This window comes from Camellia sinensis, chromosome 13, assembly GCF_055761805.1.
Source record: "Camellia sinensis isolate YWXY chromosome 13, ASM5576180v1, whole genome shotgun sequence".
Lineage (NCBI taxonomy): Eukaryota > Viridiplantae > Streptophyta > Magnoliopsida > Ericales > Theaceae > Camellia > Camellia sinensis.
Window position 1 is genome coordinate 116,159,267 of NC_138973.1, and position 27,821 is coordinate 116,187,087.

At 38.2% G+C, this 27,821-nt stretch overlaps 2 protein-coding genes across 2 annotated transcripts in view; both read left to right on the top strand.

The window, feature by feature from the left end:
- LOC114313043 (receptor-like protein 6) overlaps positions 1–27,821 on the top strand; it is a 253,586-nt gene that overhangs the window by 131,493 nt on the left and 94,272 nt on the right. The gene's annotated exons all lie outside the window — the stretch shown is intronic.
- Positions 1,526–27,399, top strand: LOC114313050 (receptor-like protein 6). Its single transcript, XM_082903226.1, has 2 exons — positions 1,526–4,725; positions 27,067–27,399. The coding sequence occupies exon 1, from the start codon at positions 1,593–1,595 to the stop codon at positions 4,701–4,703; it is 3,111 nt and encodes a 1,036-aa protein (XP_082759352.1). The 5' UTR covers positions 1,526–1,592; the 3' UTR covers positions 4,704–4,725; positions 27,067–27,399.

Here is a 27,821-nt window from a genome sequence, read left to right on the forward strand (position 1 = left end):
TTGAATTAAAAGTTACAATGGCCTCTCTACCTCCTCCTTCACGTAGCTGAATATTCTTCAAATTTCTACTCCAAACTCCTTTCTGAATTCCATGAATGAGCAGTGAGCCTTAAGTTTGACGATTATACTCTGGTACAGCCAGCCATTACCGACTTTAATGGCTTTAATTACAACATCTGTTTTATTAATTCCTTCACCTTTTACCACCTCTGCATATGATCTGCTTCCTATACGCTTTGAACCATTTTCCATCATCAGTGCCTGTGGTCTGTGTGGCATCTACTCCTTTACAGCCTTCTCCTGAGTCTTGTCAAACTCTGCTTTCTTAACATTAGTGATCGGTCTTCACACCAAATCCCATTTGCTTTTTGGATAGCTATTTGAGATGCCACTAAGCAATCAAACCTTACAAACCTAAACCTTGACTGCGTTGTTTTCTGTCTTTTGTTCAGTATGAAAACATCATTAATGATTCCAAAATTGTTAAAGAGATAGAAGAGCCCCTTAGGATCCATTGATTCCGGGATGTTATCTACGAACAAGGTGTGCATACCTGACCTGACATTACTCCTTCGCCACTGTCTTCGTTGAAAAACCGGTATCCACCCTCCCTCTCTTCTTCGTTCTTCCATGGTTCTCCTTAAGTCTCTTTATAACTTGAGTAGCATTTTCCATTCTTACCATGTTTGTACTTGATAGACTTTGATTTTCTTCATTTATAATTAATGTTAGGAAAATGATATATAAATCCCTTTTTTAGATCTATTTTTTAGACCAAATGATATGTAAGTGACATGATTAATTGATAATTAGAGAAGATATGAGAGAAAGTATTATTTTTAATATCTTAATTGATTGCCACATTATTGAACTTGAAAAGTGGATCTAATTTTTGATCTTCAATAATAATACTCTTAATACCAAGAAAATCTCGTAACTAAATACTAACACAATTCATAATTAGTACTAACAAAATCTCATAACTAAACACTAACACATAATTCATAATTAATACTACAAATACTCAAAAAAAAAAAAAACAAACAAACAAACAAACAAACAAATTACCTACCATAAAATTTTGGTGGATTTACATATAGGTCATATTATGTGAACTTATTATTCAATAGGCCTTATGATAATTAACTGCATTTTTCATCAAACACTATTAAAAACGTCATTAATTGTTAATTTTTAGCAAGAGTTTAAATTTTTTTTACAAAAACGTTACTAATTATAAGTTTTAGCGACTGTTTAAAAAAATATCACAAAAAGTCACTATTTTTTAACTTTTAGCGACAGTTTGAAATATTCATCACAGAAAAACATTCCTAATTGTAAGTTTTAGACATAATTTATAAAAATCGCGATAAAAAAATATTACTAATTGTCAATTTTTAGCAATAATTTTATTTGAATTAATTTTCAATAAGACTCAATAAGAATTAAGTCCAACTATTAAAACCTATTAAAAATTTATCCTAAAAGTTTTCCTATATAAAGGAATGAATTGGACTAATAAATCAGTTCCCACTTTCTCATCGTTCTCCTCTTAACTCTCGTACTTCATTCTCCTCTTTTACAAATAAAAAATGGAGCGATTGATATGGTTGTTCCAATTCCTTTTGTTTTTCATGCAATATCATCAGGTTTCTTGTTCATCATCTATCTCTTCTTTTTCTACTTGTACACATCATTTGTGTCCACCTGACCAGAGGTTTGCATTGTTGCAATTCAAGCATATGTTTACTATAAACAGCTCTGCATCTGATTCTTCTTTCTGCGGTGATTTGGCTTCTCCAAAGATGTTATCTTGGAACGAGAGTTGTACTGATTGTTGTTCGTGGGAAGGAGTCACGTGTGATGGTATGACGGGTCACGTGATTGGGCTTGACCTCAGTTGCAGCCAGCTCTATGGCAGTATCCATCCTAACAGTAGCCTCTTCCAACTCTCTCACCTCCAAAACCTCAATCTCGCCTTCAATCACTTCAATTACTCCCACATTCCATCAGCATTTGGTCACTTTGCTAGTTTGACACATCTGAACCTATCTTATTCCAGTTTTTCAGGCTCAATCCCATCAAAAATTCGCCACCTGTCCAAACTAGTTTCACTCGATCTCTCCTCTGGTAGACCACAACTAAGACTTGAACCGCACAATTTCAGAATGATGCTCAAAAACCTAACCCAATTGCAAGAACTTGTCCTTTCTTATGTAAACATATCTTCAGTTGTACCGATGTCTTTGACGAATATGTCTTCTTTGACATATCTCGATCTTACTTTCACCGGGTCGCATGGGAAATTACCGGATAGCATTTTTCACCTTCCAAACTTGCAAATTCTCTTTTTAGGAGGCAACCATGATCTCACTGGTAATTTACCCAAAGTAAATTGGAGTAGTAGTAGTTCCCTCGAGACGTTGTATCTTGGGTCTTCGGGTTTTTCTGGAGAATTGCCTGATTCAATTGGCTATCTCAAGTCTTTGAATTACTTGGATCTCAGCGATTGCAAATTCTCCGGGTCCATTCCTGAATCACTCGGGAACCTTACACAGATCACTCATCTATACTTGCGGGGAAATAGTTTCAATGGTCAGATCCCATTTACTCTCTCAAATCTCAATCAACTCATTAACTTTAATCTTTTTGGAAATAATCTTGACGGAAAAATTCCTAATTTTATCGGTAAGCTGATAAAGCTAGAGGTTTTAGCACTTGGAGATAACAATTTCAACGGTCCATTTCCATGTGGGGTAGCCAACCTGACAAAACTTGGTATTTTAGATATATCAAGTAGTGCAGTGATGGGTCCCATTCCCTCCATCATGAGTGGGCTACACAACCTACAAGCACTTGACTTGCACAATAACTCACTGAATGGGACACTACCATCTTGGTTGTTGAATCTTCCATCATTGACAGAATTAAACCTGGGTAGTAATCGACTAACTGGCCAAATTCCTGAGTTCCAGCATAAATCAAAATTGATGTACATTGACTTGAGTCATAATGAACTACATGGCCCCATTCCACAATCAATTTCAAATCTTGTGAATTTGACCGAACTTGTTCTTTCGTCAAATAATTTTAGTGGTGTTGTGGAGCTAGAAACATTCTTAAATCTAAAAAATCTTGATAGTCTTGATCTGTCATACAATATTCTGTCAGTGAGCACCATCAACAATATCAACAATACCTTGCCTAATCTTAGGTTCTTCCATATGACTTCTTGCAAGATAAAGGAATTCCCTGATTTCTTTAAAGCCTTAGAGAATGTCGAACAACTAGACATTTCCAACAATGAAATTCGTGGGAAGATTCCAAGATGGGTTGGCGTCATCGGGAAGGCTTCATTGCGGTACTTGAATCTTTCCCACAACTTTCTAACAGGTATAAACCAATTTCCTTGGAAGAATCTTCACGCTCTTGATCTTCGTTCCAACTTGATTCATGGACAACTTCCAGCTCCACCACTCTCTGTATCTTACTTCCTCTGCTCACAAAATAAGCTTACAGGAGAAATTCCTTCTTCAATTTGCAATGTGAGTTCCCTTTCCATCCTTGACTTGTCTCACAACAACTTGAGTGGTGCAATTCCACAATGTTTGGGATACTTCAGCAACGTTCTATTTGTACTAGATCTGCAGTTCAATGCCTTTCAGGGGAACATCCCCATGATATTTGGAAAGGGTAATCAGTTGGAAATTCTTAATTTGAATGGAAATCAGTTTGAAGGACCAGTTCCACAATCCTTAACCAATTGTAGACAGTTAAAAGTTCTAGACCTCGGAAACAACAAGATAAATGACACTTTTCCATACTGGTTGGGGACACTTCCAGAGTTACGGGTTCTTGTCTTGCGATCCAACAAATTTCATGGTCCAATAGACAATTCCAAGCCAAACCTCTCTTTTCCCAAACTCCGAATTGTTGACCTCTCCCACAATAAGTTCACTGGTTATTTGCCAGGGAGATATTTCAAATTTTTCGAAGCTATGAGGAATAAGACTATGCCAAATGAAAAATATTTGAGTGTTAGATCGTATTATCAAGCTTCTATTGCAGTGACAATGAAGGGGTCATATATTGATTTAACGAGAATTTTTACTCTTTTCACAGCAATTGATTTATCATCTAACAAATTCAGTGAAGATATTCCAAATGTGATCGGAAGGCTTACTTCTCTCATAGTGCTTAATTTATCTCATAATAGCCTTACGGGCCCTATTCCATCATCTTTAGGAGACTTGACAGAGCTGGAATCACTAGATCTGTCTTCAAACCAGCTTATTGGGAAAATTCCTAACCATTTATTGAGTTTGACATTTCTTGGGGTCTTTAACCTTTCATGGAACCATCTCAATGGACCCATACCTCGGGGCAAACAATTTGATACATTTGGAAATGATTCATATGTTGGGAACTCCGGATTATGTGGGTTTCCATTGTCAAAGGAATGTAAAGATAATCAATCACAAGTTCAGCCAGGGGTGCTATTACAACAGGAGGATGACTCAAATTTTGTAAGTGGATTTACTTGGGAAGCCGTGGTGATGGGGTATGGCTGTGGACTGCCATTGGGATTGGTTATTGGATTTCTCATGTTCTTAACTGGAAAACCAAAATTGTTTGTAAGAATTGTTGAAGGGAAAAAGCATAAAAAGCTGAAAATGTTGAGACAAGGTGGTAGAAGAAATTAGCAAACATGGATAATGCTTTCAGGTATGTGATGCTCATTCCTAGTTTTAATGATATTAATTTGTTAGTTATCATGATTGTATTATACTCTCTGGTACTACTAGTTTTTTTTCTGGTTCTATATCTTTAAAAGTTTACGATCTAATTACAGAATAAGTAAAAGGTTATCATATATATTCTGCTTGGGATCCTGCCTAATGCAGATACAGTTCTTTTTGTGCAAGAGTAACACTATGAGCAATCCACTCAAGAACCAGCAGTTATAGAATTGTTTCATTGACCACAACCAAAACCAAAATAAAGAATATGTTTTTCTGTGATTAGCTATTAAACCGTTGCTAATGTTAATGAAGTTAGTTTCAAAAGCTAGTTTTGTACTGAAATAAACTATATGATTGGATTTTCTATTGGATTTTCTATTGGTCAATCTTGATATATTTTGCCAAATAGTTTAAGTAGATTATTACAATTTTGTTTTCTTCAATTTATGCTATACATCCAGATCATCTTTATAATTGATTCGCTGCAAAATTTTGTCTGGTGACTTTGGAAATCTTCATAGTTCACCTTTAGAAGTAGCCAATCTTCATAGACCAATAATTCACCTCATTTTCCACCTCATGTATTATATGCATAAAATATTTGAATGAAAAGAGGTGTGATCTGTTTTTTTTTTTTTTTTTCTTTCTTTTTGTTTTTATAAATTTATTCTACATAGAGTCAAATTAAGGTGATTCTATTTACATCCAAATAGTACACTTAACTAAAATTTTGAAATTTTAGTTTTTATTATATAATAGAAACTAAAATTTCAAATTTTCTATTAGAGTATATATACCCTAATATAAATTTACTAATCAAGACAATACACATTCAACTCTAATTTTTTTTTTCCTCGTGGTGTACCCTAATCACTAATATATATTCTTCATATTCAAACATTTTCGTCTTCTTCCTTAAATTTCAATTATTTTCCCTTCATCTTTTTCTTCACTCCAAAACTCTAATCCACCCCACAAAAACTCACCATTATCATCAGCATTATTGTTTCTTCTCCTCTCTTTCTCTCTACAAACTCACAAACCTTCTATCTCTCTTCAATCTGCAATTGGAATGGATTCTCTTAACTAGAAATTTCAACAAAAGTTGATGAATATATCAATGAATCAAACTCAAAACCAGATTCAAAATAACAACAATTAACACAGTTTTCCAAAATGGGTAGGTAAGCAAACATTATGTAGAAGAAGAGAGGCCGAAGAGAGGGTTTTCCCTGAGAGGCTCGAACAAGAATCTATCAAGAAATTTGGCAACACAACCCCCTTCAAAACCAAAATTATTTTTAGGGCAATTGTTGACAAACATGATAGGAATGAACATACCTACGTTAGACACCACAATCAGTGGAACCAACAAAGTCCACATCATCTCTATTGAATCTAGATAGTATGAAGGCAAGTAATGACTTGGTGGGTTTGTATTGCTTCTATTCTTCTTACCTACTTTTCATCTTTTTCTTCGTCAGTATTTGTCAATGACGAGAGTGGAGGAGTACCATAGCTAATATGAGATGAAGAAAGGGAGGAAGTCTTTTTTGAATTGATTTGTTTATTATTTGAATGTATCACAAATTATGATATCATCCTAAAGGATAATTTGAGATAAAATATAGGACGTACTGAGAGTAAATTATTACTCTAAATAATTTAATAGAAAGTACTGAGAAATTGCGCATACTGAATAATTTTTTTAAGTGCAAATAGAATCACTCACTCAGATATAACATACTGAATAATTTTTTGGATGCAAATAGAATCACCCATTCAAATATGAGTATTGATTACAAGTAGATGTAGCAAACTAAACCGAAACCCATGATGAGCCTATCCAATTATACTCATTTAAAACTTATATAGACCTGCTCAATCAATAAATAGGCTTAAATGGGTTGCTTATTGTCAATCCAGTTAAAATTGGGTTTACATGGGTTGGACATGGGTACCCATTTAAGCCAATGTAAATAGGCACCACTTCTACCACCAATCTACCTCCACTACTGCCACTTCATGAGCATCACCACCATCACCACTCCACCACCACCACCCTCTTTGTTATCACTGCTAATCCGCCACCAACGCCGACACACCACCCCCACTCCCACTCTACCACCCTCGCCACTCCATCACCACCTCCTCTCCACTACTACTACACCACTACCTTTATTACTCCACCACCACTACCATGACCACTACCTTTATTACTCCACCACCACTACCATGACCACCATCACCAATTGAAAGTCAAGACAGGGGACATCGGAAAGACAGCCTTTCGAACGAGGTACAGACATTACGAATTTCTTGTTATGCCTTTTGGAGTTACCAATACACCTGCTGCATTTATGGACCTTATGAACAGAATTTTCTAACCATACATTGATGAATTTATAGTTGTTTTCATAGATGACATTCATATTTATTCCAAAAACACGGAAGAACATGAACGTCATTTGAACATTGCCCTACAAACCCTAAGAGAACAGAAACTTTATGCAAAACTAACTAAATGTGAATTTTGGCTAGACAGTCGGCACTTCCCCCGCTCGAGCGGAAGTGCAGAATCTGGGAATTCCAGATTGCACCTCCAAGCTCAAACTCGCATTCAAATGCATCAAAACCGATCCTCTTGGGCCCATTTTCTGGAAAACATTTATAAACACATAGAATAACATGTTTCAAAGCTCAATTTTAAGAAATCAAAGCCCAAGGGTGTTTAATTCAAACTCAATTTAAACCATTTTTCAAGCACAAGATGAACATGCAAACATGCATGAATTCAAACCATTTTGAAGCTCCAATTTGATGCTCTAAGGAGCCAATTGATCCAAAAACAAGTTGAAAACATGGACCATTACAAAATTATGGACATGCATGCACCATTCTGCCATGAACTCAACTCCAAATTCAACCAAGAACACATGCAAGCATGAATTATGCTCTATATCAACATGTATGAACTAAAACATGACTTAGCTCTACAATTTAACATGGACCATGCAAGAATTAGTTCAAACACAAGAATGAGAAGTTGAAATTCATACCTAAGTTCCTTGAATGCAAGTCTAGGGGTTCAATTTAGCAATCCACACTTCAATTAGCAAGCAATACACCAAGCAATTCAAGCCAATTCAACAAAATGAACTCAATTCTCTCCTCTAGTCTCTCTCTAGTCGGCAAGGCAAGGAAGAAGGCTGAGGTAAACGTTTTTGGCTCAAGTGTAATGAACTCAAAAGTGTATAGGTAGTGGCCCACTCAAGGGCAAGGTTGTAATTAAGGCCAACTCTGTATTTTATCAATATTTAATCTAATTTAATCATACCTAATCAGTTTTCAAATAATTATACCATAAAATCACATTAATTATGACAATCATAGGACACCAATCGGTTTCTAATTCGGCCGTCGATAAGGCTTTCAATTAGCGGTTTAAACACAAAGACATGAACAGATAATTAATCAATCAAACAGATAGAATATGCAACACAATAGATATACTTGGCTAATTTAGTTTCAATTTCAGTCAGTCGGTTCAGTACTTTTAATCAGTTCAATCATCAGTCATAATCAGTCCAGTTTAACGGTAATCGGCGGTTATTCGGTAAACAGTAACGAGGGTTGTTACAATTTGTCTCGCATACATAAGATTCGGTTCATCATTCTAACCACATTGTCATTTATTACTTCTTTGAAAACATGCCACATGCTATCAAATTGATTCACATGCCATGCTAGTAGCCATGCCTATTTAAATTGCATATTGCATTTGTTGCATTAGTCATATCGTATTAGTTAGGGACATGTATGTTTTCTGATTCTTTTGCTTTGTTTGGCTTGCCTTGGAGTACTAAGTGAGCGTTTATTGCTTTAGCATATCGTATGCATGTGATTGTTGCCATATCAATCATGTTTCCATGATACTAAGTGCTTAAGTGACATATATTGTTTGAATGCTTGTGGATGAAGGCTAATTGCTCAAATTGGGATGATTTGATCAAATGTACATATGAGATCACTTTTTCAAGTGGTACATATTCAAAACCTCTTTTCTAACAAACATGAAATCAAAGTGTTCCAACTTTTACAAATTAGTCTATACTTGTGTGCATCACATAGTAAATTAGCCTAATACTCAGAACAAGAGCATATAATGTAAATAAGAATCACATCATAATTAGTAGAGGTCGATCTTTGATCGGGCGAGTGGGGTGCTCAATTCATGACCTTCCCCTCTCGTACCTAAGTTCCCTAGCCAAGACACTTTGGTGATGACAGATAAGTGACCTTTAGCACGAGTCTCGGGTTTCCTAAATTTCACAAAAATATTTAGGTGACAACTTTGTAATCTGGCAAAACAGTCCATTTTTTGTATTTTGATTTAAAATTGATTTTCTAAAAGAATTGCTGGATTTGGACTCATTTGTTTTTATCTATTCCACATTGCACTTGTGGAATTAGATTTAGAACCACGGGAGTCCGAATTGTAGGGCTATCATACCCGAAAGGAGCACAAAAAAACAAGCTATACTTTCTAGCGATTCTGCTGGGGATTTAGAGAACTTGACTTGAAATTCATGATGTGAAATTTTATCTACATATATGTGTTCTTTGCATTGTCATTGTTACTTTAAAGTCTTTGTGTTTTCCATTTGCTATTCTTGGACGGCTTGTCGGAATCTTGCCTAAAAAGCTTGCGAAAAGGCTGGCTAGTCATGGGCTCTGCCATATTGGAAACAAAACCCTTGGATTTGGATTATCACTATACCGTTTGATCCTCCTTTCACTTCTCGGTCACTTGGTCTATAAATCTAAATTTTAATTTTGTTTGGCCAAAAGTGCACACTCTAAAATACTTTGGCAATAAAGACATGTCTAGACGAAATGACCAAAACACCCGTATATATATATTGTATCTCATCTCTCTACAACTATTCCTTTATCTCTCTCTCTCTAAATATAACGTCTGTGAACCACCGCCTCTCAATCCTCTCAGATCTCAGTCCTCACACCCTCTTCATCCATCGTCATTCGTTGCCACTAACCACACCGTAGAATCTCTCTCTCTCTCTCTCTCTCTCTCTCTCTCTCTCTTAGTCTTCTCAAATCTCAGACCTCACACCCTCCTCTTTCATTGTCCTTATCCATCATCCACCGTCATCCACCCCCGCTGACCACATCGTTGGTATCTATTGAAAAAAGAGTGTGCAACACACAACAAAAGTATAAAAATAAAGTCAAACTCTCTCTCTCTCTCTCTCTCTCTCTCTCTCTCTCTCTCTCTCTCTCTCTCACACACACACACACACCCACATATTCCTTTCGAATAATTTTCTTATTTCATGGTGAGAAATCTTGGGTTTGCAAATAACAAAGAACATTCAAGTATTCTCTATTTCAGTCCAATACACAAGATTAGAAAAATGATTTCATGGTGAGAAATCTAGGGTTTGATGGTACATTGGTACATAGCACAAATTTGTTTGTTTGTATGAGTCTGATATTTTGATTTGAGACTAAGATCTGATATTTTGATCTTGGTTGACTAAGATCTGATATTTTAAAATGGATGTTCAAAATTAGAGCTTTTGATCTTGAGCGACTCAGATTTGTTAAAATGGATTGCTCAAAATTTGTTATTGACTCAGACTTGTTACAATGGATGAATAACTATTTAAATTTTTTTTTATCTTATATTTAATTTTTTTGTTATTTTTTATCTTGGTTGTTGTTGTTGTTGTAATTATATCTGTTTAAATTTTTTTTTTTTTCTTTTTTGGTTTGTGCTATGAAGAAGATGATGTTGAACATATCACAAACACAGATATGTTTGAAGTGAACAAATAGTTTTCAATTTGGTCTTGTGTTCTTTAATCAGTGAACAGATAAAAAAAAAATTGTTGTTGTTGTTGTTGAATTTGAATTTGAATTTTATTTGTACAGATAGTGGGAAGAGTGATATGGAGAATTTGAATAGATAAATTTTTTAACAAATAATTTCAACCGAAAGAATTTTTTAAAAAGATAATTTGAACAAATAGAATCTCAACAGATAGGAATTTCAACCAATAGAATTTTTTGAAAAGATATTTTTAACAGATAATAAAATGTGGACAGATATTTGAACAGATAAGGGCAAAAAATTGAACAAATATTCAAAAAATTAAACAGATAAAAAAAATATTTGAACAAATAGTCAAAAAAATTAAACAGATAGGTAAAGGGTAAAATTGAAAATAAAATGTCTTCCAAAACAATAAAAGGATTTCTCATCAAATTATTTCATAAATTGTGGATCTCTCACCAACAAAAGATATCCACTAGACCCAATGCCTTATACCCTCTTTAGATTTGACTTTTTAATAATATTCTCTTAAAATAATTTTTTTTTTTAAAAAATAGAAAAATAAAAGCAAGGAAGTAAATGAGTTTGTTGGATTCATTCGTCTAACCCGTATCTAATTTCACTCAACCTGTTTGAGCCCATTTATTAAATGAATGGGTTTGGTTAGATTGCTTTATATGCATAACCTATTTTAACCCACTTATAACCACCCATTTGCCACCTCTAATTACGAGGATGTGTCCATTGGGTAAATTACAAATAGACCCTTTAAATTTTGATTAAAATATAAATTATCTTTTGTAATTTTAAAAATTACATCATGTCCCTTCAGCTTTTTAATCGCATAATAAATGACACTTTTATTAATAAATTATCAAGTTAATTAACAGTTTTTAATAATATCATAAATATATTCAAATTAACAATTCAGTTAATTTTATTCGGATAGGAGAATAGTTAAAATTTTTATTTTTCTATTAATTCTGTTAAATAAAAAATTCTAATAATAAAATTTTTAAAATTACAGAAGACAATCCGTATTATAAATAAGCCTCATGGGATGTATTATAATTCACCCAATTAGATTTAGGCATAGTTTAGTTTCATAGTTAACTCTTTTACTTAAAAATATTTATGGATTGCAGATTTAACTAAATATGTTGCACTCATGTCTCCTACCTTAACCAAACTGTCAATTGTCTGGCATAGATATTTCACATATTTAGAATAGTTCATTGGGAAATTTTAATATACACACCTTTGAAAGGGTGTACCATATTCATCCTTCCTTATAACATTTTCTTTTTTGATTATGATATTATTTTAATTATAACTCATGAGATATTTAGTTATATTTATTTTCTTTAGTAATAAATCAGAAAATATAAAATTATGTCATTTTTTCTTTAATTATAAAGTATATATGATATATGCTTTTTAAAGAGTGTGCACCATAGTATTTTCTACTTCATTTAACATCGTTTTTAATTTTACATCATACTTCAACTCTAAGACAGCCTTTGGTTGACTGAAATGATTTTGGGTACTATAGAATGACTATTCATTGATCACGTAATAAAATAGTCATTTTTTTAACTATAAAGTAATGCATTTCTTTTATGTAGTCCCTTAAATTTCAATTTTGTTATTTTAGTTATCAAAGTTATCTATTAATTTGATTCTATATTTAATGTACGTCTAGATTGATTATAGAAAATAGTATTTTATCTTTAAATAAATGCCAATTTTAGTCCCTACAATATGTGTTTCTTGTCATTTTATTCTTTTTCGTTATGTTTGGTTTAAGGATTTGGGTAGGGACTTAAAAAGGAAAAGGGAAAATATAGGTAAAATATGAATGAAATATAACTACATTTCACCTATAGTTCACACATCCTTTTCTTTTCTCTTTCCAAATCCCTTTTCAATTCCATGAACGAAACAAAGCTTTAGGTTTCAATTTTGTCATTTTGGTCTTCAATTCCCAAAATGACAAAATTGAAACTTAAGAGACTAAAATGATAAGGAACACATATTTTGGACTAAAACTGTCTTTTATCTATACTCCCGTTATCAAAATAGACGAACATTAGACCTAGGATCAAATGACAAAATTGAAACTTAAAGGATTAAAATGACAAGAAACGCATACTTTAGAGATTAAAACTATTGTTTATCCTTTTCTAAATTGGTGAATAGTGATTTTATTTGCAATACACATTTCTTTTTTTTCTTCTTCTTTTTTTTACTGAATCAAATTTGGAAATAAGTATTTCGATGGAATAATCATACCATTCCAACATTTATTCCACTATACCCAACACAAACTTAGAAACTAAAGGGTATGTAAAGCTCTAGGTGCTTGCTAGTTTTACATTTAGAGTATATTTGTTTAGACAGATTTGGCTATGGGATTAGACTAATAATCTAATAAAATGCATAAAGACATAGTATTCCTTGTACAAAATAGAGAATTAAGGAGAGGTTCAGACTATCAATTTCATCGTATCATCCTATATCAATCCAAACATAGGACAAGATTAACAATCCAAAATGATAAGTAATCTTAGGGCTGACCTAAATATGTTAATCCCATAAATTCAATCTGCTTAAACAAATAGGGTCTTAGAGAATTGAAGTGGAAAACCATTGGATTCAAGCTCTCCTGCAATCCATAATGTTTATTCACAAGTCATAGTAGCAATCTACATGCCACATATTACAAACTCCATGACAAAAATAAAATAAAATAAAAGTTATTCTAGTGATTTTTGTGACCTAAAATCCCCACCCTATTTTGAATATTGGCCAATAATAGTTTGTGGACTGCCATAGTGATTATGGCTTATAACTACGACTCTTTATATGTTTTGTTTGCACTAACTAATTTATCAAAGGCTCTCTATTATCTTATTAATTTTTAAATATTTCCCTAAATTTAAGATTTAAACAAAATTTGAATTCTTTAAATATAGTTCATGATAGTAACAATTCGTCCCCACCGTTTATGTGATATTGATATTGTTTGCTTTGGGTTTGTGGACAATCACGGTAAGCTTTGGGTCCATGGTAGGGATGGCAATTTAAAACCGGCTTGACAGAAACCCGATCCCCCAACCCCGATTTGAACGATTTTTCCTTGAAAAATACCCCCGACGAGATAGGGATGGTATTCAAAAATCAATCTCGATCAATTTGAACAGAGGACGGTGATAAGTGTCCAAGCCCCGACCCCGTTTGTCCCCGAAGTGAAATATATATATATATATATATACTTTCTGATGTACTCTCTCTCTTTTCATCTTTTTTCATTTCATATCTACTCTCTCTCTCTCTTCCCTCTACTCTCTCTCTCTCTCTCTTCCTCACCGTCTCTCATCTCTTTCTCCCTTTCACTCACTTAGAGTCTCTCTCTCTCTCCCACCTTCCCCTTCATCTCTGTAAGATCTCAAAATGTGGTGCTTCGATCAGGAAAAAACAAATATGTCTTCCTCACATCTTTCTCTTTTCCTCACCTTCTCTCTCTCTCTCTCTCTCTCTCCCTCCTTTCGACTGCCAATAATGCTTCATCCGCCATCGCAGACCGCCATCTTCAGCCAGTTTCACTGTTGGCCGAGCTGGACTAATTCGTGAGATCTCGATGATGAAGATGGTGAAGCATCCCAACATCGTCCTGATTAAGATCTACTATGCCATGGAGACCAAGATCTACTTCTACTCTACCATGGTTCCAAGATTGTTTTGAATAGATCTATGATTTTTTTGAAAAATCTTGATCAATCTTGATCTTTATATATATATATATATATATATATGTGTGTGTGTGTGTATTCAGATCACAAATATATATATATATATATATATATATTAGCATATCTAAATGTTTTTTTTAGACATTTCAGCTCACAAATTTGTTGAATAGTGTCAGAGCTGAATAATGTTAGTGTGGGGATGTATTTTCTGAATATCAACACGTGGCAAGGTGACGCCGACGTGTCAGCCGAAGTGCCACGTGTCCTGGTTATGACGCCGAGGTTATCTCGCCGAGGCCGAGGTTATCTCCGAAGATATTGGAATCCAAGATAAGCGGATAATGGATAAGGGGCAAGAGTCCTAGAGTAAAGAGAAGACTTTGCTAAGATAAGGATAAAGCTCCTAGGGAGTTTATCTTTATCTCTTGAGGAATCCAAAGTAAGCACTGAATTGGAGTCCATAGAAGTCAGGCTTCTAGTGGGACTTGGATTGAGTAAACTATAAAAGAGAGGCACCCCCATGGGTCTAAGGTACGCAGTTTTATGCTTTGAGTAGTGAGTTTAGCACTTGATTATCTTTGAGAGATATACTGACTTGATCGTCGGAGTGTCCCTGGGTGGAAGAGCCACCGCCGGAGCCTTTTCTTTCTATTACAGGTTTGCTGAAGCCATCTATTCTGCCGGTGCCCTCCAGCTAATTACTAGGCGGGCAGTGTGGTCAGAAAATCACTCACACAATTTGGCGCCGTCTGTGGGAACTTAGAAGAATAGATGGCCAGTAACGGACAGAGGGAAAACATTGGGGGCGACACTCCCGCTGGGAATGGCAGACCAATTGACCTTGACGTTGAAGGAGACAACCACAATACAAAAACTCATGACCAGGGCCTCGGAGAGAAAGGCGTCGGCCAGGAGGGCGACGCTTCGAAGAGGACAGACCAAAGCAAGTATTATAACGAAGATAACCTTCAGGATGGAGGGATAGGTGCCTACGGAGGGATAAGGAAGTAAAAGACTTGGCAAACAAGTTGGCAGACCTACAGTCAGTGGTCAACTTCATGATGCAAAACAATGTCATGCAGCCACCATACTCGCTGCAGGATACGCCGATGCCAGCAACTAACACCTAGAAGGGAGGAAGAAGAGCAATCCCCGAAGTCCCTCAGCACACCAGGAGCGAAAGGCACTCTCACCAACCTTCTAGGGAAGGCGGACGAGAGGAGCCGAGACGAGAGGAGTCCCGAAGAACGTATCACACGAAGGACCCAGAACCCAAAGAACATCGGCATGTTCAAGGGCAGGCACTTTGCTTTGACACAACACATGGAGAGAGATCAAAACGAGCCCACCACGAGGCCGAAAGTAGTGTGCCGAAGAGATTGAAGTCTAGAGATAGCCGAGCTCCAGGAAGGAGTAAAGAAGACTTGAGAGATTACCTCAAGAGGAAGCAACAGAATGCTGAAGCCGAGGTAACTTCCCCGGTTAAGCCGAGGACACCATTCTCGGTGGAACTGGACAAATTTCAAGCACCAAAGTGATTCAGTATGTCGAGGTTCCAAATATATGATGGTAAGTCAGATCCCAACTTCCACGTAGGGCTATACCTGAATTCAATGGCATTATATAGTGGGAACGAGCCGTTGCTCTGCAAAGTGTTCCCCTCGTCCTTTGGGGAAATTGCATCAGACTGGTTCCATAAACTACCGAAGGGAAGTGTAAAGACTTGGGAAGGCTTGGCCGAGATGTTTGTGGCCAGGTTTGTGACAAATAAATTACAACCCTTGAGGGTCGACGCACTGATGGCTCTAAAGATCGCCAAGGATGAAGGCCTTAAGGCCTACGCAAAAAGGTACTACGAGGTGTTCAATCGAATACCTGATTGCAACCACGAGGTGGCGGTCGTGTCCTTTAAGAACGGCATGAAAGATGACTGCCCTCTACGGAAATCTTTGGCAAAGACATTGCCAAAAAGCATGGAAGAACTCATGGCGAGAATAGAGAAGTACGCCAGAGCCGAGGAGGATACGTCGGGAAATAAAGAAACAAAGCAGGAGAAAGGAAACGGCTCGCCGAAGCGAAGCCGAGGCAACAATGGACCAACCAAACAAGAAACGGAATTAAGGGGTAAACAGGCAGTAACAACTATATTCCGAGTCCCGATCCACAAAGTCTTGGATCAAATACGAAACCAACCCTATTTCAAAGCTCCAGCAAGAGCACCAGGGGAATTTATGGGAAGAAACGTTGGTAGGTGTTGTGCTTACCACAATGAAGAAGGGCACCCAACTCAGGGTTGCAAAGCCCTAAAAACACACTTAGAAGACTTGGTAAGGCAAGGCCATTTGAGGGACCTGGTTGATAAGGCCAGGACAAGAGAAGAACAGGCAAGATTGCCTTAATCACCAGCAGCTCCGCCTCTCCCAGCACAGCAACCACAGGCAGGAGGACCACGGGTGGTTAATGTAATTCACTCAAAGGTAAACGAAAGCGACATTCGAGGAGAAACCCAAAGAGTAAAACACCTGCAGCACGTGAACCAGGTCGGACATAAAAGACCTCGGCCTGAAGACTGTCGAGGACCGATGATAGCCTTCACTGAAGCTGACCTAGAGATGGTCCAGCATCCGCATAATGATGCCTTGGTAGTATCCCTCCAGGTTGGAGAGTGCCAAGTGAAACGCATCCTAATAGATCAAGGCAACTCTTGTGACATCATGTACGTTAGATGTTACAAGGAGCTGGGCCTTCACCCAGACGACATGGAGCAATCGAATGGCCCGATGGTCGGCTTCAATGGAACGCCAACGTGGCCACTGGGTGCAACAAGCTTGGAAGTACAAGCTGGCACTAAGAAGATCTGGACAGAATTCATGGTGATTGACACACCTTCACCATATAACATCATCTTGGGAAGACCATGGTTGCATACAATGGGGGCAGTTCCCTCAACATTGCATCAACTACTGCGGTTCCCAACAGAGCATGGGATTGAAGAAGTCAGAGGAGATCAACTGCAGGCAAAAAGTTACTCCATGGCAGCAATGAAGTCTACTTGCAGCGTTCGAGAACCAAAAGAGGCAGAAATTGAAGATGAGGACGTGGAAGTAATTGAAGACGTCGGCAAAGAACCAGCCGAGAAGAGCGAAAAGGCGCTAAAGAAAATCATCGTCCAGGATGGAGACGAAGAACGCTTCTTCCTTCTCGGCTCGGGCTTAGCCAAAGAAGAGGAAAAAGAGTTGGAGACTTTTCTAAGAGCCAACATTGAGGTGTTCACCTGGACACCTTACGAAATGCCTGGCATTGACCCGAGGTCACTTGCCATAGACTGAATGTCGACAGGTCGGCAAAACCTGTGATTCAACGAGCTAGAAGACCAACGTTGATGCACGTCGAAGCAGTAGAAGAAGAAGTGAACAGACTTCTGGAGGCCAGGGCCATCCGAGAAGTTCATTACCCGACATAGCTATCCAACACAGTAGTGGTAAAGAAGAAGAACGGTAAATGGCGGGTCTGCGTAGATTTTACAAGCCTGAACAAAGCTTGTCCCAAAGACTGCTTTCCTCTACCCAAGATTGACCAGTTGGTAGACGCCACATTTGGACATGGAAGGATGAGCTTCCTGGATGTTTATAGGGGGTACCACCAGATAGCCATGTACCTCTCAGATGAAGAGAAGACAGCGTTTATCACCCCAAAAGGCCTGTACTATTACAGAGTGATGCCTTTTGGGTTGAAAAACGCAGGAGCAACCTACCAAAGGTTGGTAACCAAAATGTTCAAACACCTGATTGGCCAAACAGTAGAAGTCTACATCGATGACATGGTCGTGAAGACCAAGGAGCCTAAGAGTCATCTTGTCGACCTAAAAGAGGTATTCGAGATCCTCAAAAAATATCGGCTCCGACTCAACGCATCAAAGTGCGCGTTTGGAGTTGGATCTGGTAAATTTCTGGGGTACCTGGTAACAAGGAAGGGCATAGAGGCCAGCCCAGATCAGATCAAGGCCATTCTAGACCTACAGAGCCCAACATCGGCAAAACAGGTACAAATGCTTACTGGAAGGACCGCAGCCCTAAACAGGTTCATAAGTCGAAGCTCAGACAAATGTAAACCCTTCTTCAACCTGGTGAAGAAAACCACGGACTTCTTATGGACTGAGAAATGTGAGGCCGCTTTGGCCGACCTAAAGAAATATCTGACCACGGCTCTGGTCCTCTCGACACCTGAACCTGGGGAAGAGTTGTTTTTGTACTTAGCTGTGTTAGAACACGCAGTAAGTGCAGTGCTAATCCGAGAAGAACAAGGAGAACAAAAGGCTGTTTATTATATAAGTAAAACCTTGGCCGACGCAGAAACAAGGTATCTACCAATAGAAAAATTAATGCTGGCCTTAGTAATGGCCTCAAAAAAATTGAACCATTACTTTCAGGCGCACAAGATTGTGGTGCTCACAGAGCACCCACTGAAGTCCCTGTTGCAACAAGGAGACTTAACAGGAAGAATAACAAGATGGGCAGTTGCCTTGGGCCAGTATGACCTGGAGTTCAGGCCCAGAACAGCAATAAAAGGCCAAGTTTTGGCCGACTTCGTGGCAGAATTCATACCTGAAACCATCAAACATCGGGCTCCGTTGAGCCAGGATGAGCATTGTCCCAGCAAGCAAGGAGAATCCCAGCCTAAGGTAGAAGAGCAAAGGAAGGAAAAACTCAGACCCTGCAGCATCTACATCGGCGACTCATTCAAACTGTTTCTCGATGGAAGTTCGAACTGACAAGGAGCGGGGGCAGGAGTACTGCTGATATCTCCAGATGGAGAAATAATAGAACAGTCCATCCGTTTGGGGTTCAAGGCCTCAAACAATGAAGCGGAATACGAAGCATTAATTGCAGGGCTAAAACTGGCAAAAGCAGTAGAAGCAGATGAGATAATTGTTTTTTGTGATTCACAGCTTATTGTTAACCAGTCAATAGGAGAATTTGCAGCCAGAGACGAAAGGATGTCGGCATATGCAAAAGAGGTCATCAAATTGGCAGCCCTATTTCAGAACTAACGACTACTCCAAGTTAGCCGAGATGACAACACCCACGCCGACGCGTTGGCTAACTTGGCAAGTTCAATGCAAACTGGAAAAACAAGGACAATTATGATCGACTATATGTCGGGCCCGAGCATAGAACCACAAAGCACAGAGCAGGAAGCAATGCGTGTGGACAAGGGGCCAAGCTGGATGGATGCAGTTGTTGCATTCCTGAAAGAAGGAAAGCTGCCAGAAGATCATAAGGAGGCACACAAAGTCAGATTAAAATCGGCAAGATTCAGTCTGACAGCAGATGGACACCTCTACAGAAGGTCCTTCACTGGACCCCTTTTAAGGTGCGTACACCCTTTGCAGGTTGAAGATTTCCTATATGAAATTCATGAAGGAATCTGTGGAAGCCATGCTGGGGGCAGATCATTAGCCCACAGGGCCATTACCCAGGGGTATTGGTGGCCCTACATGCAAAAGGATGCTGAAGCCTACGTGAAGAAGTGTGAACAATGCCAAAAGTTTGCACCTTTGATACGTCAGCCAATTGCTGACCTAAACCCAGTATCCAGCCCTTGGCCGTTTGCCCAATGGGGCATGGATCTTGTTGGGCAACTTCCCCAGGCAACTGGGCAGAGAAAATACTTACTGGTAGCAACAGATTACTTTACGAAGTGGATAGAGGCAGAACCTCTTGCCAAAATCCGAGATGTGGACGTCAAGAACTTTATATGGAGAAACATCATCACCAGATTTGGGATTCCAAGAGCAATAGTTGCCGACAACGGAACACAGTTTGACAGCAAACTCATCAAGAACTTTTGTACGAAATTCAAGATCAAGAATTACTTTTCAACACCAAGTTTTCCCCAAAGTAATGGACAAGCAGAAGCATCCAACAAAGTAATTTTGGATGGAATAAAGAAGAGGCTGCAGGCAGCAAAAGGAAAGTGGGTAGACGAATTGCCCAACGTGCTTTGGGCATATCAGACTACGCCGAGAAGATCAACAGGGGAATCCCCCTTTGCCATGGCTTATGGCACAGAAGCAGTCATTCTACTAGAAGTCAGCATCCCAGGGATCCGAACCCAGGGAGTTGAGAACGGGACAAATGACATACTCTTAGCCCGAGATATGGATCTTTTAGAAGAACGAAGAGAGAAAGCTGCAATTCAGCTCACAGTATACCAGCAACAGCTTTCCAGAGCTTACAACAAGAAGGTCAATCCAAGAGATTTTCAAGTCCGCGACCTAGTCCTGAGAAAAGTCGTCGGCAACAAGAAGGATCCCAGAGAGGGCAAGCTTGGCCCAAACTGTGAAGGACCCTACAGAATTACTTCGGTATTAGGCAATGGAGCTTATCGGCTTGAAGATAACGAGGGCAAAGCACTACCAAGACCTTGGAACACTTGTAATTTGAAATTCTTCTATCATTAGATGTACATTATTTTTGGAGGATGTCATTAATAAAATCTTTTCCCTTTTCTTTAAACACATATGATTGATAAAGTTACATATTGGTGTTTTTGGAGACATAAATAATGCGAACCCAAGTAGAACTCAGGTTCACATTGGGGGCAGAGAGAAGACAGAGACACTTAATTCACTTGTTGAAATTTGTTGCAATTTACAAGTTGAAGTTAAGCTGAGATGGTTCCTTATCTTCACTTGTTGAAATTTGTAGCAATTTACAAGTTGAAGTTAAGCCGAGATTATTCCTTATCTTCACTTGTTGAAATTTGTAGCAATTTACAAGTTGAAGTTAAGCCGAGATGGTTCCTTATCTTCACTTGTTGAAATTTGTAGCAATTTACAAGTTGAAGTTAAGCTGAGATGGTTCCTTATCTTCACTTGTTGAAATTTGTAGCAATTTACAAGTTGAAGTTAAGAAGAGATTATTCCTTATCTTCACTTGTTGAAATTTGTAGCAATTTACAAGTTGAAGTTAAGCCGAGATGGTTCCTTATCTTCACTTGTTGAAATTTGTAGCAATTTACAAGTTGAAGTTAAGCCGAGATGGTTCCTTATCTTCACTTGTTGAAATTTGTAGCAATTTACAAGTTGAAATTAAGCCGAGATTATTCCTTATCTTCACTTGTTAAAATTTGTAGCAATTTACAAGTTGAAGTTAAGCCGAGATGGTTCTTTATCTTCACTTGTTGAAATTTGTAGCAATTTACAAGTTGAAGTTAAGCCGAGATGGTTCCTTATCTTCACTTGTTGAAATTTGTAGCAATTTACAAGTTGAAGTTAAGCTGAGATTATTTCTTATCTTCACTTGTTGAAATTTGTAGCAATTTACAAATTGAAGTTAAGCCAAGATTACTGTTTCTCTTCGCTTGTTTAAATTCGTAGCAATTTACGAGTTGAAGCAAAGCCGAGGTTATTGCTAAACACTTGTAGCAATCTACAGGTTGGTTAAACCAAAGAAGATGCTTAACACTTGTTGAAATTTGTAGCAATTTACAAGATAACGTGAAGCCGACATATGATCATCTGTTGAAATTTGCAGCAATTTACAGGTTGAGGAAAAAGCTAAGTATGTTGTTCAAACACTTATTGAAATTCGTAGCAATTTACAAATAGATTATTGTTTAACACTTGTTATGTTAATCCTTGTTGATCCCTGTTACAGTATATGTTAATCCTTGTTGAAATTTGTAACAATTTACAAGTAGGCTAGTTCGAGATCACCGTTTAAACACTTGTTGAAACTTGAGAAAAAGTTTGCAAAGTTAACATTGAGTAGTATATGTTTCACACTTGTTAGAATTTATGAAAAGTTTGCAGGTCAGTATCTTGCCGAAGTATGAAAGGCATACAAAAAATTCTAAGTATATAATCAAACAGAGGCAGTCAAAGAAAAGGCAAAAAAGAATGCAGTCATTCAAAGAAAGATAGTTATGTTAAAATATCCAACACAAACAGAAGGCACATCGGCCGTACAGAGAAGCTTCTACTGTCCAGAAAACAAAAAAGTACAAAAGACAAGAAAAGAGGGACATCAAAATTATGATTCTTCTACTTCAGTCGCAATTTGAGACTGGACCTCGGCTGATTCTTGGAGAGCTACCTCGGCTGATTCCTGGAGAGCTACTTCGGCAGTCTTTTTCGCCTCGATTTCGGCGTCAATCTGCGCAAGGGTTTCATCAAGACTTTTTTCGGCTGGAGGAACGTCAGATGAGGCCTGTTTAGGAGTAGTTTCCTTGGCAACTGCATTACCATCATCATCTTGAGTCAGGTCCAAGACCTGCTCATTCAGAGAAGGAGACTTAGGCTCAGCAGCCTCCTTGGATCTCCTTACTAAAGCCTCATCCTCACCTTCCTCCTCATCTTCAGACTCAGATTCAGATTCTTCTTCAGCTTGACTTGAAGGTGGAGAATGAGGGGGGAATGGGAGAGGAATAGCTTCGGCCTTGCACAGAGGTGAATCTTCAGGAATATTGAGCTTTTTGGCCAGGGACATCCAACCAAGAGAAAAGCCCCTGTTGCATGCCTGCCTAACTTGTAATTTGTATTCCTCTGTAACATTGGCCATTCCTTGGGCATAGGCTTTTTCGTCGGCCTCTTTGATTTCAGCATCTTTAGTGGCCAAGGCCTCTAGAAGTTCCTTTTCAACTTGGGCCTTTTTGTCCTCGGCTTCTCTCTTCTCGGCCTCGGCAACCTTCTTGATGGCCTCAGCAAATTCAGCCTTTTCTTCGGCTAGGGTTTGTGCTTTGGTGGCAGCCTCAGCCTGGTCTTCCAGTTTTTTCATTTTTGATTGAAGAATTTTGTTCTCCTTTTTAAGGGCAGAAACCTCTCTCTTCATGTCGGCCAACTTTGCCCTGTTTTCAAAGCTTGCATCGAGAGAGAGTGGGCATGTTGAATGGCCTAAAAGAGCACAGGGCAAAAATTATTACAAAATTTTACAAAGTAAAAGAGAAGACAAGTTTCCATGTAAAGACACTTACTTGGACAGAACGTTGGAGCATAAAAGCATAGTTCTCGTACTCACTCATCTTGGCATTTTGCTCAAGATCACCAGGGAGAAGTAGGGCGATACTAAGTGCTACGCCGACATTAATGTCGTCGGCACTATCGCTGGCAAGAACAGGCTTATCTTCTAAAGTAATTTCAGGCGTCCAGGGGACTTTTGGTATTCTGGACCCCAAGGTCGTCGCAGACGATGACCTCGGCTTCTTTGATTGTGTGGACTCTGATGGCTGTGTCTCAGCAGACCTTTTTTTCACGGAAGCCGTCTTCTCACTCCCCGCCAATTGTGAAATTGTCAGGGTATCCTCAACCTCAACTTCAGTGGCTTTAGCCTTTGGCTGGGCTTTTTTGGTTCGTTTCGGCTTTGGTGGGGGCATGGTTTGCGTCGGCTGAGCATCGACGTCAACAGGGAGATCGGCAAGAAGGTCTTGAGCAACGGGCTTTGGGCGACCCATCTCAGCAGTTTTGACAAGTCTTCGCCGACGTTTTCATTCTTATATTGGGACCAAGTATGGGGCCAAAGTAGATGGTTGTTGGTTGGGTCAGATGTTGACTCTTGATCTGTTCGTGATGTAGAGGCGGTTTGAGTTGTGGCAGTAGGAGGAGAAAGGATTTTCTTCTTTCCTTTGGGGACGTCGGGTAAAATCGATTTGTATGTAGGAATAAAGTTGAGAAGAAAAGGTGCTTTTCTTTTGTGAGCTGGCAAGTCCAGGAGTTTTTTTAGGTCCTTACTAGGAACGTAAGATTGGCGGAAGTCTTTCACTGCCTTGCGAACGTCTGCAAGAAGAAACAGATATTAGAAACAGATAAAATATTGAAGACTTGAACAGAAACAGCTAAGTATTGACACTGGGTTCTTACCCTTGCCCTTTTTAACTGATCGGGGAAGAGGGTAGAGATGGGCGTCCTCGTCTGCGCCAAACTCCCAATTTCCCGAAGCAATAACATAATCATCTCCAGCCCCCTTATTGGAGTCCGGAAGGTCGGCTACGATTTTGAATTCAGTGGACCTTGGCTTGAGGTAATAGACGTAACCTTTTTCCTTCAGGTTAAGGGCGCACATGGTATAACAGTATTGGATGTCGGCAAGGGTGATCCTAACGTTCTCCTACCTAGCTAAGGCGATAATACCAAAAATCACTCGATAAGAGTTGATTGCCAGTTGCATGGGGTTCAACTTATAATAATGAAGAATCTCGCAAAAAAGGATGTTGAGTGGGAGCCGGAGTCCGCACTCAGTAAAAGCTATAATGGGAAGGGGCATGGCATTTTCTGTAGGCATGATGGAGTCATCATCACCAGCCAGTCTCAGATGGACATCGGCAGGGATGGAGAACTCCTGCCTAAAGTACTCAAGTTTGGTCGGGGTATCTACCCTATGTCTCCACATACCCATGATATCGGCTTCTATTAGAAGGGTTGAAATTCAGAAGATGATCTTAAGGGGTAATCGGGACCTCGGCGAAACCCTAGGTATATGCTGGTAAGGATTGTTTCAGTTTTTTCCTAAGAATTGATAGGTTCTATAGACAAATCCCAAACCTAAATCTATAAAGGCAAAGATTGAAAGCAAAAATTGAAGGTAGAGATCTGGAAAAATAACAACAAGAAACCAGAACGCAGTTTCAGAATGAAGAACAGAAGTGGGGTTCTCAAAAGCATAAAGAAAACAAGAACTACAGGACCAAGAACAGTGGCAAAAAAGCAAGAAGTAGTGAACAATAAATATGATTCACAGAATTAACAGTTTAAACAGAACAGTAATGGCAGCAAGAAGATAGAAGAACATCAGTGAACTGAATACATAAAGGAGTGGCTTACCAGAGAAATTGAAGCCGGAATAAAGTTCGCCGAAGACAAACGACGGTTACAGAAGTGACAGAGTAGCGAGAGCCTCACCAGAGAGACGAATGAAGTTGCAGAGCCTGGAGCTTGAACAATGGTGGATTCGAGAGACAGAGCTCAGAAAGAAAAAGCAAGTGAATCAAAACGCAAAGTAAAGAGACGAAGGCAAAGGTAATGTTTTTGTTGAAAACGTGAAACGGCGGCAAAGTAAGGCATTTACTGCGCCTGGAAAAAAGTATGCGTCAGACGGCGCAGATAGATTAAGACGGCTTACGAGCGCATCACAGGCACGGGCTAATAAAGATGAAACGCGTGTCTAAAACGGTTGAATTGAAGTGCATGACACCTCATGCGCGTAAAAAGTTCCTTAAAAATCTTTGATTTTTTAGGGAAAGCATGTCGGCCAGAAATGAATGATCTCGGCTCTCAAATCTTAAGCCGATCTACTGGAAGAAAATACAGATATAGGTTCCATCACCTCAAAATGCCGAGGTAATAGAACCTAGGGGGCAGTTGTGGGGATGTATTTTCTGAATACCAACACGTGGCAAGGTGACGCCGACGTGTCAGCCGAAGTGCCACGTGTCCTGGTTATGACGCCGAGGTTATCTCGCCGAGGCCGAGGTTATCTCCGAAGATATCGGAATCCGAGATAAGCGGATAATGGATAAGGGGCAAGAGTCCTAGAGTAAAGAGAAGACTTTGCTAAGATAAGGATAAAGCTCCTAGGGAGTTTATCTTTATCTCTTGAGGAATCCAAAGTAAGCACTGAATTGGAGTCCATAGAAGTCAAGCTTCTAGTGGGACTTTGATTAAGTAAACTATAAAAGAGAGGCACCCCCATGGGTCTAAGGTACGCAGTTTTATGCTTTGAGTAGTGAGTTTAGCACTTGATTATCTTTGAGAGATATACTGACTTGATCGTCGAAGTGCCCCCGGGTGGAAGAGCCACCGCCGGAGCCTTTTCTTTCTGTTACAGGTTTGCTGAAGCCATCTATTCTGCCGATGCCCTCCAGCTAATTATTAGGCGGGCAGTGTGGTCAGAAAATCACTCACACATTTAGATGTGAATAGTGTTATATATATATATCTTTTTTAGACATTTCAGCTCACAAATTTTTAGATTTGAATAGTGTTAGATTTGTTGAATAGTGTCAGATCTGGAAAATGATGATCTTGTCGTGATGTTATGTATCTCACAAATTGTGTTTGGATTTGGATCTATGTTTTGTTTGAATAGGTCTTCATTCACTGATTTGGATTTGGATCTCACAAATTGTTGAATAGGTCTTCATTTGGATCTGTGTTTTGAATTTGGATCTTCATTCTCTGATATTTTTTTTTTTTTTTTTTTTTTTTAGTCGAGGAATTTTCGAGGTCGGGATTGGGGCCGGTGGTAGGTTTCCTATCAGGGATCGGGGACGGGGAAATTTACACCATCGAGGATTAGGGACGAGGGATGTGATCCCCGGCCCCGCCCCAGCCCGTTGCCATTCCTAGTCCACTGACCATCACGATTTTATCTTTATGGTCTCTCAGAGAAAACCTCACATAGTTGAGGATGGGCTATTCCATATATGGTTGGTCAGATAATTAGTATCTATCCAATATGGAACTGGGGTATCCCACATGTCGAAATCGAAATTGAATACACGTTGTATATGCATTCTTTATTTGGTTTTTTTTACATAGAACTTGAATTTTTTGGGTATTATCAATAATTTCTTAAATTTCATGCATTTTTTAAATATATATAATCTGAATGATTCTATGCATTTTATTTGTGATTTCAAGTTACCTAATCATTTTCTCAAATTCTTATAAACAAAACACTTGAACTCACATGTTTTTCTCTCTACATCCTTGTTGCAGGTTAAGAGAGAAGACCATTATTGCTACTGTAACTTATGATAATGTTGGAATAATGAAGTGAGGGTTAAGGTAGACATTGACAAAGTTTGGGCTAATATTTGATAATAGTGTTGTATAAGTAGATTGAGTAGCTGTGATGTGGTACTATTTGTGATTTTGGCTAGGGTATGTACCCTGTTCTACTATGTTTTATGCTTATTTTATTGATTTTTTTTTCTTTTTATCATTAGACATAGAGAGAGTGGATTCATTCATATCCACTTACAAAGAAAAGCATGCCTGAGTGTTATTATTTAAATTAATATTACTCACTACTTATGATCTACTCTCCAACCATTTATATCACTTAAATATTTTGTCAAAAATCTTTACTTTTTATGTATCTTTATGTGTCATATAATTTTAATATTATTTTAAATATGATGAATTATATCCATATATATATATATATATATACACTAGCCGCCGGGCACATGCCTTGTGCAAATTCAAAAAAAGTACTTTTTTTAAAAAAAATGACTATACATCACAAACTCATTAAAAAAAAGAGAGATAGAAAACACTTACAATTTTGCTATAAACAAAGTAAAATAATAATTCTTGAAAAATTAGTACTCTTTTTAAAAATTACAAATCCAAAATTCTTAGAATACTTACAATCAAAGAGATATAAATCAAGAAAAATAAACAGTTACATTGAAATTTTTTTGATATAAACAAAGTAAAATTATAGTCAAATTTTTTCCCCAAAGAAC

Coding starts and splice junctions, on each gene's coding strand:
- LOC114313050 (XM_082903226.1), top strand. CDS start 1,593: ATGGAGCGATTGATATGGTTGTTCCAATTCCTTTTGTTTTTCATGCAA.